General features: G+C 42.6%; 1 protein-coding gene across 1 annotated transcript; it reads left to right on the forward strand.

Annotated features, from left to right (window-relative positions):
* Positions 1–85: 85 nt before the first annotated feature.
* On the forward strand, positions 86–14,393 carry RCN1 (reticulocalbin 1). Its single transcript, XM_080983896.1, has 6 exons — positions 86–538; positions 5,291–5,484; positions 6,326–6,504; positions 7,941–8,001; positions 11,621–11,820; positions 13,085–14,393. Exons 1-6 carry the CDS (start codon positions 297–299, stop codon positions 13,190–13,192), a joined length of 984 nt encoding a protein of 327 aa, XP_080840022.1. The 5' UTR covers positions 86–296; the 3' UTR covers positions 13,193–14,393.
* Positions 14,394–14,761: the final 368 nt, after the last annotated feature.

Consider the following 14,761-nt stretch of genomic DNA (forward strand, 5'->3'; position numbering starts at 1 on the left):
GGGATCAGGGGCAGGAGTGCGATCCCACGTTGAATCTTTTTTAAGTGTATGAGGAGAGGGAGAGAGAAGGCGAGGGGGCACGTTTGCTGGTGCTGCTGGGCTGGGAACTCCGCTTAAGCACGTGGCAGGCTTTTGCAGAGAGAGGAGCCCGTAAAGAGGCGACTTGACCCTGCACCGCCTTGCTAGAAAGTTGAAGTTTCTGCTTCTTCGGTTCTTTGCAGTGCCCCGACGTTGCCGCGCTCCCTCCCCTCCCCCCACCTCCTGCACGCCAGATCGCCCTTTGCCCGGTGCACACAATGGGCTCTGAAGCCCCTCTCCGCTACCTCGCGGCGGGGCTGCTGCTGACGCTTTGCACCCGGGGGTCCTTGGGCGTCCCCACTTTCAGGAAGGAGAGGGGAGTTCACCCGGAGCCCGAGCTCAGCGATCGGCAGCACGAAGACAACCAGAGCTTCCAGTACGACCACGAGGCCTTCCTGGGCAAAGAAGAAGCCAAAACTTTCGACCAGCTCACCCCAGAGGAGAGCAAAGAAAGGCTGGGGTAAGACCGACCTCCTCCTAGTCCGTCCCCCCCCACATAGGTTACTTGACCCGGTGAAAGTTCCTTCGCTTTATTCCTCTCCCACCCATCTTCATCTTCCCAAAGTGGAAAAATAAAATTAAAAAGGTGCGCCTCTTGAGTTCAAAACCAAAAGCAAAACCACGCTCTACGGAAAAAAAAAAAAGTTTTCACTATGTCAGGTTGTCACTTTTAGCCCCAGGGAGTGTATTGTGAGTTCGACAGAGGGTGCTAGGTTGGGCAGAGACGGGAGAGCTCCCAGGATTTGCTGATAACGTGGCAGAGGGGAGCCCGCCCCCCTGAAGCTGCTTGGAATGGAGGGAGCGCGGAAGGGAGGGGAGAGAGAGATGGTTTCATTCGGGGAAAGTGCACTTGTGCGGGAAAGGAAAGGCGCTTTCGGATTCTGATCGTTCCCCACTTTGTGCAGTCGATTAAAAGCCGGTGGCGGCTCTTTTGAGTGAGAGATCACTTGGCCATAGCCGCTATGGGGGAAATGGTGATCAGGAACGATGGCACTTGTTGCAGAAAAACAAGCAAGCAAGCCAAAGGGTCCTTTGTCATCTTAAGAGACCAATAATGTTATTGCATCTTAAAAGACTAAGAATGTTATTAGACTTTCGTGGACCAGAACCCACCTCATCCTATGCATGGAGTGTAAAGTTACAGACAGAAAGTGTGTGTGTGTTGGGGGGGAGTTATTACTATAAAGAATCAGATTCAAACAAGGTCTGGTGACAAGGGTAAAAGAAACCCTAATCCAAGCAGGTGTGCCCCATTCCCAACTCAGTTGTAATGTACTGATGATGAATGGGCAAAATTTCATTTAACACCCCCCCCCCAAAAAAAAAACCTGTTAGAAATCAGTAGGGAAGCTTTTCGGTCCCTCTTAAAGTTTAGTAACTGGCTTGAAAGTTGTCATACTAGAGCCAAAAACTTTTAAAGGAAGACTGGTGAGTTGGAGTTTATAGATGAGTTGGGCACCATTGGACTTGGGTGAACAGAATCTAAGAGTGCTTAGATCTCTACAGAAAACATTTGCCTGTTTTTAAGGTTCATTTAATTGCTCTACTTTGCCAATCCAGTATCAGTTTGGATGTGAGTCACACCCATATCGACTAGAACAATCCCCTCTGCAATCCTATTGATTCATTTTATTATTATTCTCCTGCTTTTTCCTCCAAGGAGCGCAAGCCTGCATCATGTTTATCTGCAAAACAATCCTTTGAGTGACTGGAGTGACTGGCCCAAGATCATATAACGTGTTTTGCAGCAAAGTGGAGATTTGAACCTGGGTCTTCCCAGGCCTAGTCCACCACTCTAACCATTACACCACACTAGCTCAGAACTGGGATGGAAGGTGTAGGTTTCCCTCAATGATGAGTGAGCGCTCCAAGCTCAGAATGCAGTTGGCACACAGGTACAAAGTGAGGCTCTGCTTCTGTCCACCTCTGAGTTGTTGGGGGGGGTAGGGGGGATTTCTTCTGTTTCCCCTTCCCAACTCTGGGTTTAGGGGTAGAAAGAGGAATAGATTTCCCTCCTGACCTAATGCTGCATTTGGGGAAATAAAGGAAACGATATCTGAAGTAAAGTGGTAAAAATTTGTGTGAAAAGCATAGGCACAATAAAACGCTATTCATTCTTCACTGCTAAATCCCTTAAAACGGGCAGGGAAGCCATTACGGTGTCCCCAGTACAAACAACCAGGGCAAAATCTGGTCAACTGATGCCATTATGATGACATGTGATTGAGAGGTTGGTGGTGCTACCCACCTGTCAGGCTGGGGTTGCAGATCCAGTTCCCTACCCATGCCTTTCTTAAAAGGAAAAAAAAAAGTCCTTGATTTGTTTAGCACCAGTTTGCAAACTCGGAACACAGAGTAGGACAATGGAAGGAAGAGTTCATTATTTCTCCTGCATTATTCTTGCCATCTTGTACAGTGGTACCTCAGGTTAAGTACTTAATTCATTCCGGAAGTCCGTACTTAACCTGAAACTGTTCTTAACCTGAAGCACCACTTTAGCTAATGGGGCCTCCTGCTGCTGCCGTGCTGCCAGAGCACAATTTCTGTTCTCATCCTGAAGCAAAGTTCTTAACCTGAAGCACTATTTCTGGGTTAGCGGAGTCTGTAACCTGCAGCGTATGTAACCTGAAGCATATGTAACCTGAGGTACCACTGTATTTAGGCAATTTTATTGGCCCCATGGGGTAAACATTATAGTGCATAGATTGGTCATTAGAGCTTCAACTTCCAGTCCCTCTGAAAATGTTTGTGGAAAATTGTTGCAAGCACTTATCATCGTATTGGCTTTGGTAGCTTGTTTCTCACAACATGACTATCCATAAGCACTGCAAGTTGGAAATTAATATTTCTTCAAAACAGTCCAGCAATCTTTCATTCCACTATCATTTATTTGAAACCAGTGTCTCCAGCTTTTTGCTGTTGCTTGCTACATCTGATCTGATCTTTGCGGCCTAGTTCAAATGGTGATCCCATGTTGAATGTACTACTTCAGGCTACAAGTGGGAACTTACATAACTGAATGCTCTTCCATTTAAAAAAAGAAATCCCTGCAAATAAACATCTAGATGTCAGGGAGAAAACTAAGCTAGAATGTCCCTCCCTGGCATCTAATTTTGTGCATGGTAGTTTGTTTGTTTTAGAGTTTTTATTAACATAATTTTGATAGGACAGAACAATCCTGCCCTCATCTCTTAGAGGAGACAAGGAGAGTCTAAGGTAAAATAAAAAAACAAACTAGCAAACAATCTGTAAGTAAGCTTCAGAAAGTATTCATAGCAGCCAGAAAGTTTTGTATGCTGCTGGGAGATGTATTTTATCTATGCTTGCATAAACAATAAAACGGTGCTAGTCTGCCTCAAAAGAATCTTTATAGTTTGTTTCTCCAGCCAGATGTGGATGATTTGTTAATTTTTCCAAACTCTCCAAACTGTCTTCTACCAATTATTTATTTGTATTTTTATGTTGTGATCCACCCTGTGATCTTCAGATGAAGGGCAATATACAAATAAAACAAACAAATAGTAACGTGGTGCCCTTTAGGTCCTTACAATATTGAGCAACAACTAACTGGGCAGCTGCAAGACAATAACCAGTTAGAGGTTTGAAATGACAGTCCCTTTTGATGTTTTGAAAAATGTTCCAGAAATTTCAATAGTTGCTGTCCAGTCACTTTAGTAATTTCTACAAAGGCCACAGTCTAAAACTGCGGCCCTTTTTCACAAGTCCCCCAAATAAGCTGGAATGGTCCTGGTTCCTTACATCCTCTCCAACATAGCCTCAAGTTCAATATCTTCATTTGAAATAGTCTCATAGGCGTCATATACATGGTTTGCATAATTTTTAATGTTTGTTCCCTTGTGCTTGATGTTCCCAATTTAAATGGGAATTTTAACCATTAAGGATTTCCAGCAATTCAGTCAAAATGTTCCAGTCTGACTCCCACATTTGTCTCAGGCCCTCTGCAGAGTCCACATCAATGATAAGAAGTAAATTATCAATATGGGATACCAACCCCTTCCCTTTGCCATCAGAGCTCATGGAAGTTTTTGATCATGTGAACCCCCAACTACAGTCTGAAGTGGGACAGTCAACATACAAGTTTGCCTTCTATTCGAAGCCTTTTCGGAAAATTTAACTTTTGTATGCTAACTCTGACTTGCCAGCCCTTTTCTATCTCATTGGAACGGAGAAGAGAAGAGAGTTATGTATGAAGAGGGGAAAATCATAGCAACACATAGGAAGTTGTCTTATTTAGGGTCTAAGTTTAGACCTTTGGTCCATCTAGTTCTTGTTCAATATTGTCTATGCTGACTGTCAATGGTTTCCCAGGTCTTCATATGGGTTTTAGCCCTACTTTGTAGCCTGCCACTGAACAGCGGTAGGCTGGAGAAGATTTAAACACTGTGCTGACTGCAATCTGTAATACAGTAGTGTCATTTTGCTACAGTAAGCAGAGAAGGGGAGCTGGCATGCATATTGCAATTCTAAGCAGAACATTCTTCTCTAATGATAAATGTTTCTGTGGTTTTCTTTCTCCTACTGACAGTGGGAAAATGTCACATTTTCCAGCAAGTGTGGAAATGCAGTTCCACATGCTTGATCAACAATATTCCATTAGAAGAGTTTTTGACAGAGAATGACAAGGACAATCCAACTGTGACTGAGAATAAGTTGTTGGCTACATGAAACTCCTTCTCTTCCCCAACACACTTTCTGAGAGATAGTAGAGAACAAATATTCCAAATGCCAACCTTGAAAGGCCCTGGGAGAGTGTTCTTGGAAGATAAAAACCTGTGGAGAAACTTCTTCTGACTCCTACTGATCTGTCTTTAGATTCAAAACTTCTAATCTGTGGCTGGCAACCAGTGTTACTCAGAGTGTTACTTAGAATAAACCCACTGAAATTGATGAACATAACTAGGTCCATTTGCGGGAGGCAGTGCAAGACAGGAGTGCCTGGCATGCTCTGGTCCATGGGGTCACGAAGAGTCAGACATGACTAAACAACAACAACAACTAGGTCCATTAATTTCAATGTGTCTACTCCTAAGTACTCAACTTAGTTGAGTACCACGCTATGTCATTTATTTAGAAATGGGTCATCATAGGTACCAATTGGAAGCCCTGTCTCTCGCAAACATAGTTGTTCAGGAGAACCCTGCAGAAATCTTTCAGTTTCTAATAATCCATTTTACTTTTTCTATTACTGCAGGAAAATTGTTAATCGAATTGATGATAACAAAGATGGCTTCGTCACCACAGAGGAACTGAAAAACTGGATTAAGCGAGTGCAGAAACGCTACATCTTTGAAAACGTGGCAAAAGTCTGGAAGGATTATGACCTCAACAAAGACAACAAAATTTCTTGGGAAGAATACAAACAAGCCACATATGGCTATTACCTCGGTGAGTAACTTTGAGAGACAAAATTGAACCTGCATACTTGGGAATCCCAGAGTGATAGCCAACATGTTTGCCCACCTGTCCTAGGATGTCAGGAAATCACAGTTCAATGGAAGAATCAGAAGCAAATTCATAGTTTGCTCCTGATTCTTCACTTTCAGCTGCAGATGTGAAAGGAGAATCTTGCGCTGCTTTCCATGCCTAAAGCAAAGCTTGTATATATAGCGCTGAAAGTAAGCCCTGCTTGTGGCAGGATTCACCTGCAGTTAAGGACTCCTGAGTGGAACTAGTTCTGGCAGGACTTTTATTTGGCAGAGCCAGGGGAAAATGGTTTCTGATGCGCTTAACCAGGCCTGTGGGGCCAGATGTTCCTCACCTGTAATCTGAGTACAATCAGAGGCACAAACTCACTTTGCTTAGAAAAAAGAGACTACTTTACTTGTTTTGATACTATTTCTGGAGTTATTATGACATAGCAAGTGTTCTCTCCCTATGTTTTTATTAGCTTTGAAAGGGGTTAGACAAATTTGCGGAGATTAAGGCTATTGGTGGCTACTAGCCACAATCACTATATAGTACCTCCAGATTCAAAGGGAGGGTGGCTCTGGATACTAGTTGCTAGGGAGTGACAGCAGGAGCCGTGTATTGCACTCAAGACCTGCTTTGGGGCTTCACAGAGGCATCTTCTTGGAAGCACAATGCTACATGGGATAGGCCTTTGGTCTGATTTCTTATTTCTAGAAGGGTTTAAGTCACGTGTCATCTGTAGACATCACTCAGGCCTTTGTTACATACTCACCAGTCCTGTTTGTCTCCAACTTGTCTTATTATTCTGGTTTTCTAGAAAACCCAGCTGAGTTTGAAGATGCAACAGAGCAGCACAATTTCAAAAAAATGATGCCCAGGGATGAAAGAAGATTCAAAAGAGCTGACCTGGATGGTGATTCCGAAGTCACTCGTGAGGAGTTCACAGCTTTCCTTCACCCAGAGGAATTTGAGCATATGAAAGACATTGTTGTTCTAGTAAGCAGCAGAAAAGCCAATCTCCTTTCTTTTGGTTTCCGTTTATTAAAGAGGTTTGAAAGCTGGCTTCCTCATCTTTCAGGGCAAGGTTTCCCAGACAATAGTCGCCAGCTATTTCAACAGGAAGGAAAGCTGTTTAAATAATCCTGCTTTGGTTATTTAAACGTGACCTGCTTGGTGACCTCCCTAATATGTTGATCAATATCACATGAATAGCTAGAAAGCTTGGAAGCAAAGTGATAGGTTAGGCCTGAACCAGTTTTGCCCGGAATGTTGTCATCTTTAAGTGTGCTGCTGAGCACTTCCATCAGACAAGCAACCTGATTTTATCATGCTACATTGGCTGACACTACAGTGTGGGAAAAATTTTTTAAATTCATTTTGTAGCTAATACAGCATCCTGTGTAAGTCAATGCAACCAGAACTGCACATTTCTGTTGCACCTGCCTTTGGTAAACCCTTTCAGCCTCCTGGATTTTACAGGCACACCACTGCTTCAGCAAGACAACGCAGGTCCATTGTAGTGGCCTATGAGATGAGGTTTACAGAGTTGCCTATGCCCCATCACCACCTCGCTCTTCCTCAGATGTCCCTTATTCAGGGACTTGCTAGGACACAGAAAGTTTCTGGACCAGGTATGGGGAACCTGTGGCCCTCCAGATGTTCTTGGACTCCCCCATAATATGGCTAATGGGCAGGGATAATGGGAGCAACATCTGGAGGACCAGAGGTTCCCCATCCCTGGTCTGCACTGACTGGAAACAGCTCTCAAGGGTATCAAGACAAGAGTCTTTCCCAGCCCTGCATGGATATGCCATGGAGTTAACCCAAGACCTAATGCATGTAAAGCATGTTCTCGGTTACTAAGCTACAGCCCTTTCTTAGTTGTAGGGACCGGGTACATCATTCCTGATGTAGATGACAGAATAGAATTCTTTTATTCTAGACCTTTGTTTTTTAATTTTATGTTGTGAACCACCCTGAGATCTATGGGCATAGGGTGGTATACAAAATAAATAAATAAACAATAGATTAAATATTTATTTTATTATTAAGCTTAGAATAAGCTTTTCTTTAATTTCATAAGATATTAATTCATTTATAGCAGTCCCTATCACTTATCAATGTTTATTGTGAAGCTATGTCTCTCTATATATATTTGTAGGACGTGTTCTATTTTAGTTGTTTGGTGGATTTTTAAATTAATATGCTTTTATGAGTTTGGGGGTTTACTTTTGGGGGATTTTTTAAGCTTAGGAACAATATTTTCTCTTTGGCAATATTATATCATTATTGATATTTCCGTGTGTGTGTGTGTGTGTTAAAGACTTTACCCTTGATGTAAAGTGACAGCTCAGAATGAAATGGTTTTATAATCAGTTTGGGCAACAAATACACACCTCTGCAATGACAGCTTTTTTCCCTTATTGTGACAGGAAACCCTGGAGGACATAGACAAAAATGAGGATGGATTTGTGGATCAAGATGAATACATTGGTAAGCTGCAGCAAGGGGATTTCCAATATTTATTATTTTATTTTAAAAGTTTTATTATGCCTAGTTTGGACAGTCTTCTCCCCAAGTCAAGGGGAGAAAGAGGCATGCGACATTTGTCATGTCCAGTTTGGACCTCAGATTACCAAAGTACATGGTACCCTCTGTGGTTCTCTCAGTGGAAGTGGGCGCCTTTGGAGTGCTGGTTGTGTCAACCCCATATATTACAAAAAGGGATGTTCTGGATGCATAACAATGAAGCAGGCCCCTGTTGATTCCCCTCATGTTCTTGCATTTTCAAAGCACCATTGGCATTTGCCACAGAGTGCTTAATGTTGTTCAGTACTAAGGAGTTAATATGAGAGAAGTAATTCTTGGGGCACCGAGGCTTCCCTCCCACCCCCCAAGTCTCTCTAAAAGCCATCCAGTTTCATGTAGATGATTTTTGTTTCCCCAAGTTTCCTTCTGCCTTTTATTCCCTTTCCCACTATTGCTCGTTTGATTCTGATGTTATTCACACAGACACTTGCTGGCAGAGACAAGATGCAATGTTGCTCTGGGTCCTTTTTCTTCCCATACTTCTGAACCTAGCATAAAAGATTGTGATTGCGTTGTAAGAGGGGATCTTGAAAGAGTTGTGACTTCTGCAGCCTTAGAAGAAACCTACTGAGTGAAAGGCATTAGGGCCAAAGTTCTCCTTTACATTTTATTTTTTAAAATATACGTTTCTCCATCAGGATGAATAACAAAAGGTGATAAAGCAACATGGAACCTTATCAAAATGCCACATCGATAGCATAACAAATACAACTCTAATAGTAAAAACCAAAATAGAGATACAGTTTTTTGTCTTTGTAGAAAAAGAGGGTGGGGGGCTTTTGCTGAGGGTGCTTGCAACTATTTGAGCCACTGAAGGAAAGAACCTGGGTCAGTTGCTCGTGAGCATGAGAATCGAGGAGTGAGTGGACAATCGCTGGTGTGAGACAGAATGCAAAATGTTGCTGAGGCCATTTCATTGTTTTAGTAATCTATATGTCCTTATTTGCTTTGCCCAGGTATTTGACTAAACTGGAAATTCCAATTGTAGTTTAGCTTGTTTTATGATGGAGCCCTTAGTCTGCTTAGTCTATTCACTGGACTGGTTTTGATGAATTCTCTTAATTTTTGTACATTGGGAGGAACATTATGATCATTTGTCTGCACTTCTGCTTGCTAAACAGAACAATCTTTCTCGGGGTTCCAACCTCCCCCAGAGCCCATAGGGTGTGGCCCACACAGGAAGAGAAGAGGGATGGAAAGCCTGTTGCAATAGCAGGACTCGTTGTGCTAGCTCACACTAGTATAATTGCTTAGTTGAAAGTGGCCCATTTCTATAATTTTTTTTCTGTATATTTTTATTATTTTATTGTTCCCTGTTCTGGGATTGAAATGTTCAGTGAAGAGATGGTTATAAAATCATAGATAGATAGATAGATGATAGAAAGAAATATGGCACATGGAAGAGGTAAAGAGAATACCATATTTTTCGCCCTATAGGGCACACTGGCCCATAGGGCACACCTCGTTTTTTTTGGGGGGGGGGAAATAAAAAAAAAAATTCCCCCCCAGCCGTAGGGCTGGGGCGAGGGAAGCCCAAGCTTCCCCCAACCCCAGCCCCCAGAAGAGGCTGCTATCTGCAAGGCTTGCGGACATCTGCGCGAAGCATGGGGCTCTGGAGCGTGCTTCGGGCTGCAGGCTGCTGCCCACAAGCCGGCACTCCCGCCGGGCTCCCAAGGCTTGTGGATAGCTTCCTGAAGCCTGGAGAGCGAGAGGGGTCGGTGCGCACCGACGCCTCTCGCTCTCCAGGCTTCAGCGAAAGCCTGCATTCGCCCCATAGGACGCACACACATTTCCCCTTCATTTTTGGAGGGGAAAAAGTGCGTCCTATAGGGCAAAAAATACGGTAAGTAGCAGGTAGGATCTTATTTTTTCCACTTGAGAAGTATAGTCAGACTTCCATAAAAGTTACGGATAGCATATGGCTTGTTTCCAATACCTGTATGAATGACAATAGTCATTCAGTGGACGAACAGGAATATGCCTTTTCCTGCATTGTGTGCAATGCAGTGTGTGATGTGCACTCTCCACAAATGGAAGCCCTCACTAATGGTTGCCCACTTCACATGATTTCTCCTTCCTCATGAGAAATTATGAGATTCCACCTTCCTTGCCTACAGAACCACTGTCATTCTTTTACATGTGTGGAGGAGAGGAGAGGATACTCCTCCTTTATGCAAAGACTTTTGCCACTTTGGCCAGCAGCTGGACTGGGCCTAGATATTGGTTCATTTGTTTTTTTGTATTAACTTTCAACAGCACTAAGGCTGTATAAGCTTGCCAATGGCCAGGGGAATAATCCCCATGTAGATCTCAAAGTCTGACAGATACCATCAGCCTCTACGTCGGTTTTCATTACCACCATCGTATGGCTTAATTGAGCATTACAAATACGTTGACAAAAGTTAAAAGCCCACATCACTTTTTACTAGACTGCCCACCGACAAAAATCCTGATGTAAATCATTTGTGGTATATCAGCAGCATGAAACAAACAAACAAACAAAAAAACTCTGTACATGTCGAAGATGTTTGTGCCTGCTTATCTGGAGGCAGTTCTCATTCTTTATAGGTGAGCCAAGTTAATTGTGCGCAAAGTAGATGGTATGATGGGAATGCAGCTTTTCTTCAGGTGTTTGGCTGGAGCATTGCTCTCCATCTTTTCTGGCAGGTCTTGATAAGGTAATGCAGAAGTGAGCAAGCCCAGGCCTGGTGCCTAATGTGGCCCTTTAGGCCTCCTTATATGGCCCCTGGAACTTTCTTCAGGCCAAACCCCTCACTGAGCCTTGCTTTTCACCCTGAATGTTGTTCCCTGGCTGGAATATGTCCTTGAACTTTGCTAATGCCTCTTGCTTGTCTAGCTGGAGGAGAGGGAGGCCTGGTGAGCTGGAAAAGCTTCCCCTCCCTTGAGGTAGCAGAGCAGTTATTGAATGGTATAGGCGTAGTGATAACAGTGAAGGTACTAGGCTGATAAGTCATAATTCAATAGGTAACTCATAGCAGTGTTCCATCTGTCTTCACGAGGGTAATTTACGCAGTGGATAGCTGGAAAATGGCACCTCTTTTTAATACACCATATATAATGTCTTGTATCTCCAAAGATGCACTCAAAATTACCTACTAAGTTGTACTTATTGGCCTTGCATCATCTTACATTATTTCCTGCTCTTCATGTGGCCTACTGCTTTGTTGTGGAGAGAAAATTGCAGATCAGAGTAGCAGATCTAGCTTCTAGGAAAGGGAAAAATGTATATATGTTGTGTGAGATATTTAAGCTTGTGGGGATTGCCTCCTTATGGTGGTGATTGGCATTATTACCCTGACAGCAGCTGGCACAGCAAAATGCTGAATGAAGATAAGGACAAGATGGGCCTACCACTAAGCAAACACAAAATAGCAGGTCATCATTGTGAAAGTATTTAGAGTGAAGCCTCCCCTCCCCAGGATTTATAACCAGGAGAGGTTAAGAATGGAAGAAAATGTAATAAATAACAATAAATAATAAACATGACACTGTTTCCTCTCAGCTGATATGTTTGCACATGAAGATGGTGGTCCAGAACCTGACTGGGTAATAACTGAACGGGAGCAGTTTGCAGATTTTCGGGATCTCAACAAGGATGGGAAGATGGATAAAGAGGAGATACGACACTGGATTCTCCCACAAGACTATGATCATGCACAGGCTGAAGCCAGACACTTAGTATATGAGTCGGATGTCGACAAGGTACTTAGTTCTTTCACAGAGTTCATGAATGGTAGATTATTGGTTTACTTGCTGCCTTTCTATATAATGTCAGCCTACCAAGAGTCAAACCTGAAGGACTCTGTAAGGAGATCACTAAAAAAATTGATATAAATATGATAACGTTAATGCCACCCACTGATCTTTCAGGAAACACAGAAAATTTATGGTGGAAGTGGTAGAGATCCAAATGTTAGACCCAAATGATAAGAATTTACATTAAGTGTTCTAGTTCTGAGATCAATGTGTGGTCATATTTGCATCGAATTCTGTGTGCTGTATTAACTTTTCATATCAGTGGAAGTGTGCAGATAAATTCCACAGAACTTTCAATGCCTACAAGTCATGATACCTATGTGCTACCTCCATATATGCCTTTGGATTACCAGTTATTGGTGAGCGACAGCAGAAAAATGTTGGTGAATCACATGGGCCTTTTATATGATCCAGCAGGGCTCTTTTTCCATGTTCTAATCCTGCCATTGTAATGAATGGGGAAACGATTTATGCTGGAGGAGCCCAGATATTCACATCAAACTCCATAATGCAGAAGGGGGCTGGGCTTGATTGTTTCAGAGACACTCCCTACTCTGCAACTAGAAATATGAAAGATAGTGGTGTAGGCTGGGTCTGGATGCGTTATTTGATTGATATGTTTATATTCCCTGCCTTCTCCCACATCCATGCCTATCCAGCATATAAGAGAAACAAATTCTAGCAATAAAACTTGATAAAGTAAAATCTTTATAAACTTTATAAATTTACTTTATAAAGTTAAATCCTACAAATACAAAACTAAAATTGACATAAGATAGTCCAGGGTAATAGACCAGCCTCCACTACAAATTTCAAAAGAGTGCTCTTGTTTAGTGTTCCAGTCAGTCTGCCATGTCCCCCTCCAGGACATTATTCCATCTTCATTTTTTTGACCAACAGTCTGTCAGCATTCTGAGAACACATAGTCTTCATTTATTTAATTTTGGCGGGGATGGGGGTGTGTGTCACTAGATACTTTTATACTTTGGTAAACCTCAGAGCTCTACTGACATTTGGTTAAACACAAAGAGTGTTTATGTTGCCAACTCTTTGAGTAAATACAGCTTATGAGTATATTGCCTCATGCCATGAGGGTCTTTTCTTAGTGAATCACAGAGCAGAATAAAGTTCTATTGTTTTTAGACACAGCACTCAAACCCTTCAATAGAAGCTCAGTTTCACTAAAGATTTTCATTTCCACCCCCTCCAGGACCACATGTTAACCAAAGAAGAGATTCTGGACAACTGGAATATGTTTGTTGGAAGCCAAGCAACAAATTATGGAGAAGACCTCACAAAAAACCATGATGAGCTATGATGTTTTTTGAAAAGCAAATACACTAGAGACTTGGGTCATGTTTTCCTGTATATAACCAAAGTAATAGTGGCAATTTTAGCAGATTATGTTTTTAATAAGGCTGTTTTTAGCATTGTTGAATATACAATAGGTTTACCACTTTTTTAATTGCACATTTTTATTATACATTTCAGTATAATTTTGGAGATGCACTTTTCAGTTATAGCTTTTGATACACTTTCACCTCAGCCATAAATACTCAGACTTGGAATTCTCACTGACATTGGTGAGACTTAGCTTGTAAAATGTAGTATGGAAGATGAGTAGCTTCATAGGATACCCTTGTATGTTGTTGACCCACACTGTATCACACTGCAAGTGTGTGTGTGGCAGGTTGCTAATGGTTCAGTGCTCCCTCATAACACATTAAAAAATGTCAGGCTGCAATTCTGTACACGTCTAGCGGGGAGTAACTCCTGTTAAACTCGGTGGGACTTCTGAATAGACGCATGCAGGATTGCACAATAGGTAGGATAGTCTTCCTGACTGGTTTTCTTTGGTAGAGGAGACTTTTTCATAAGGACAGAAGAACAGTACTGAATCAGGCCATCTGTTCCAGCATCCTGTTCTTGCAGAGGCCAATCAGCTGCCTATGGGAAGCCTTGAAGCAGGACCTAAATGCAACAGCACTTTCCTCCCTTGGGATTTCCATGTGTACAGAGTTTGGGCTTCCCATCCACTTCCATGGCAGTGGTGGCTTTCATGTTCCCTTGCAGATGGAGAAGCCCTGGGTGGAGGGAACTATATGAATGGTTGGAAGCTCCTGCCGTGGCTTAAAGACATCGTCCTAAATTAGAACCAATAAATCTCATTGGCATTTGAAAGACAGCATTGCCACATGGTGTGATGTTTCTGTTCAAACGGCAGAGCTGCTGCTTTATACATTTTCCCTGTGTTTGGTAGAGTGATCCACTTCATATTTATGAAGTGGGTTTTGCCAAATATTATGAGTGGATAGCAGTCATTTCACAGTGGAAATGAAGACACACCACATTTCCAAACTGGGCCTTTTGTGAGCATTCAAGAGCCTTTGAACTTTGTATTGAATTTCCAGAGAGGCTATACAGCACAAGAGTCTGAGTTTGTTGTATGTGTGTATATACATATGCACTGCCACTTTAAGGAGGTTTTATGCCGTCAGCTAATAAAAGCTTTTAATTTAGGGGCTTAGAGAAGAGCTGTATTTCAGAATGCATATGAGCTGTTGTGTATGATACAATTGCATTTTTGCCTGTATTGACTTGAAGATATGAACGATAAAAAATATTACTGTATTTTTCGTCCCATAGGACGCTCCGTCCCATAAGACGCACCTAGGGTTTTTTTTGGGGGGGGGGAAATAAAGGAAATTTCCCCCCTTTATTTCCCCTCCAAAACCAGGTCAGGAAAACCAAACCAGGTCGGGGAACAGCGGTATGGCGGCGCTCCGCCTCCCCCTGTCCTCCGGGCTTGTGGGGCTGGCGCTGGGGAGAAGCGCGCTTCTCCCCAGCACCAGCCTCCAAACCAGATCGGGGAACAGCAGGGTGGCAG

The sequence above is a fragment of the Podarcis pityusensis genome, assembly GCF_964106645.2.
Source record: "Podarcis pityusensis genome assembly, chromosome: 1".
Lineage (NCBI taxonomy): Eukaryota > Metazoa > Chordata > Lepidosauria > Squamata > Lacertidae > Podarcis > Podarcis pityusensis.

Bases quoted from the DNA above. Each gene is read 5' to 3' on its own strand.
- RCN1 (XM_080983896.1), top strand. From the start codon at position 297: ATGGGCTCTGAAGCCCCTCTCCGCTACCTCGCGGCGGGGCTGCTGCTG. The intron at 539-5,290 runs GTAAGACCGACC...CTATTACTGCAG, and splicing joins GAGAGCAAAGAAAGGCTGGG to GAAAATTGTTAATCGAATTG. The intron at 11,821-13,084 runs GTACTTAGTTCT...CACCCCCTCCAG, and splicing joins ATGAGTCGGATGTCGACAAG to GACCACATGTTAACCAAAGA.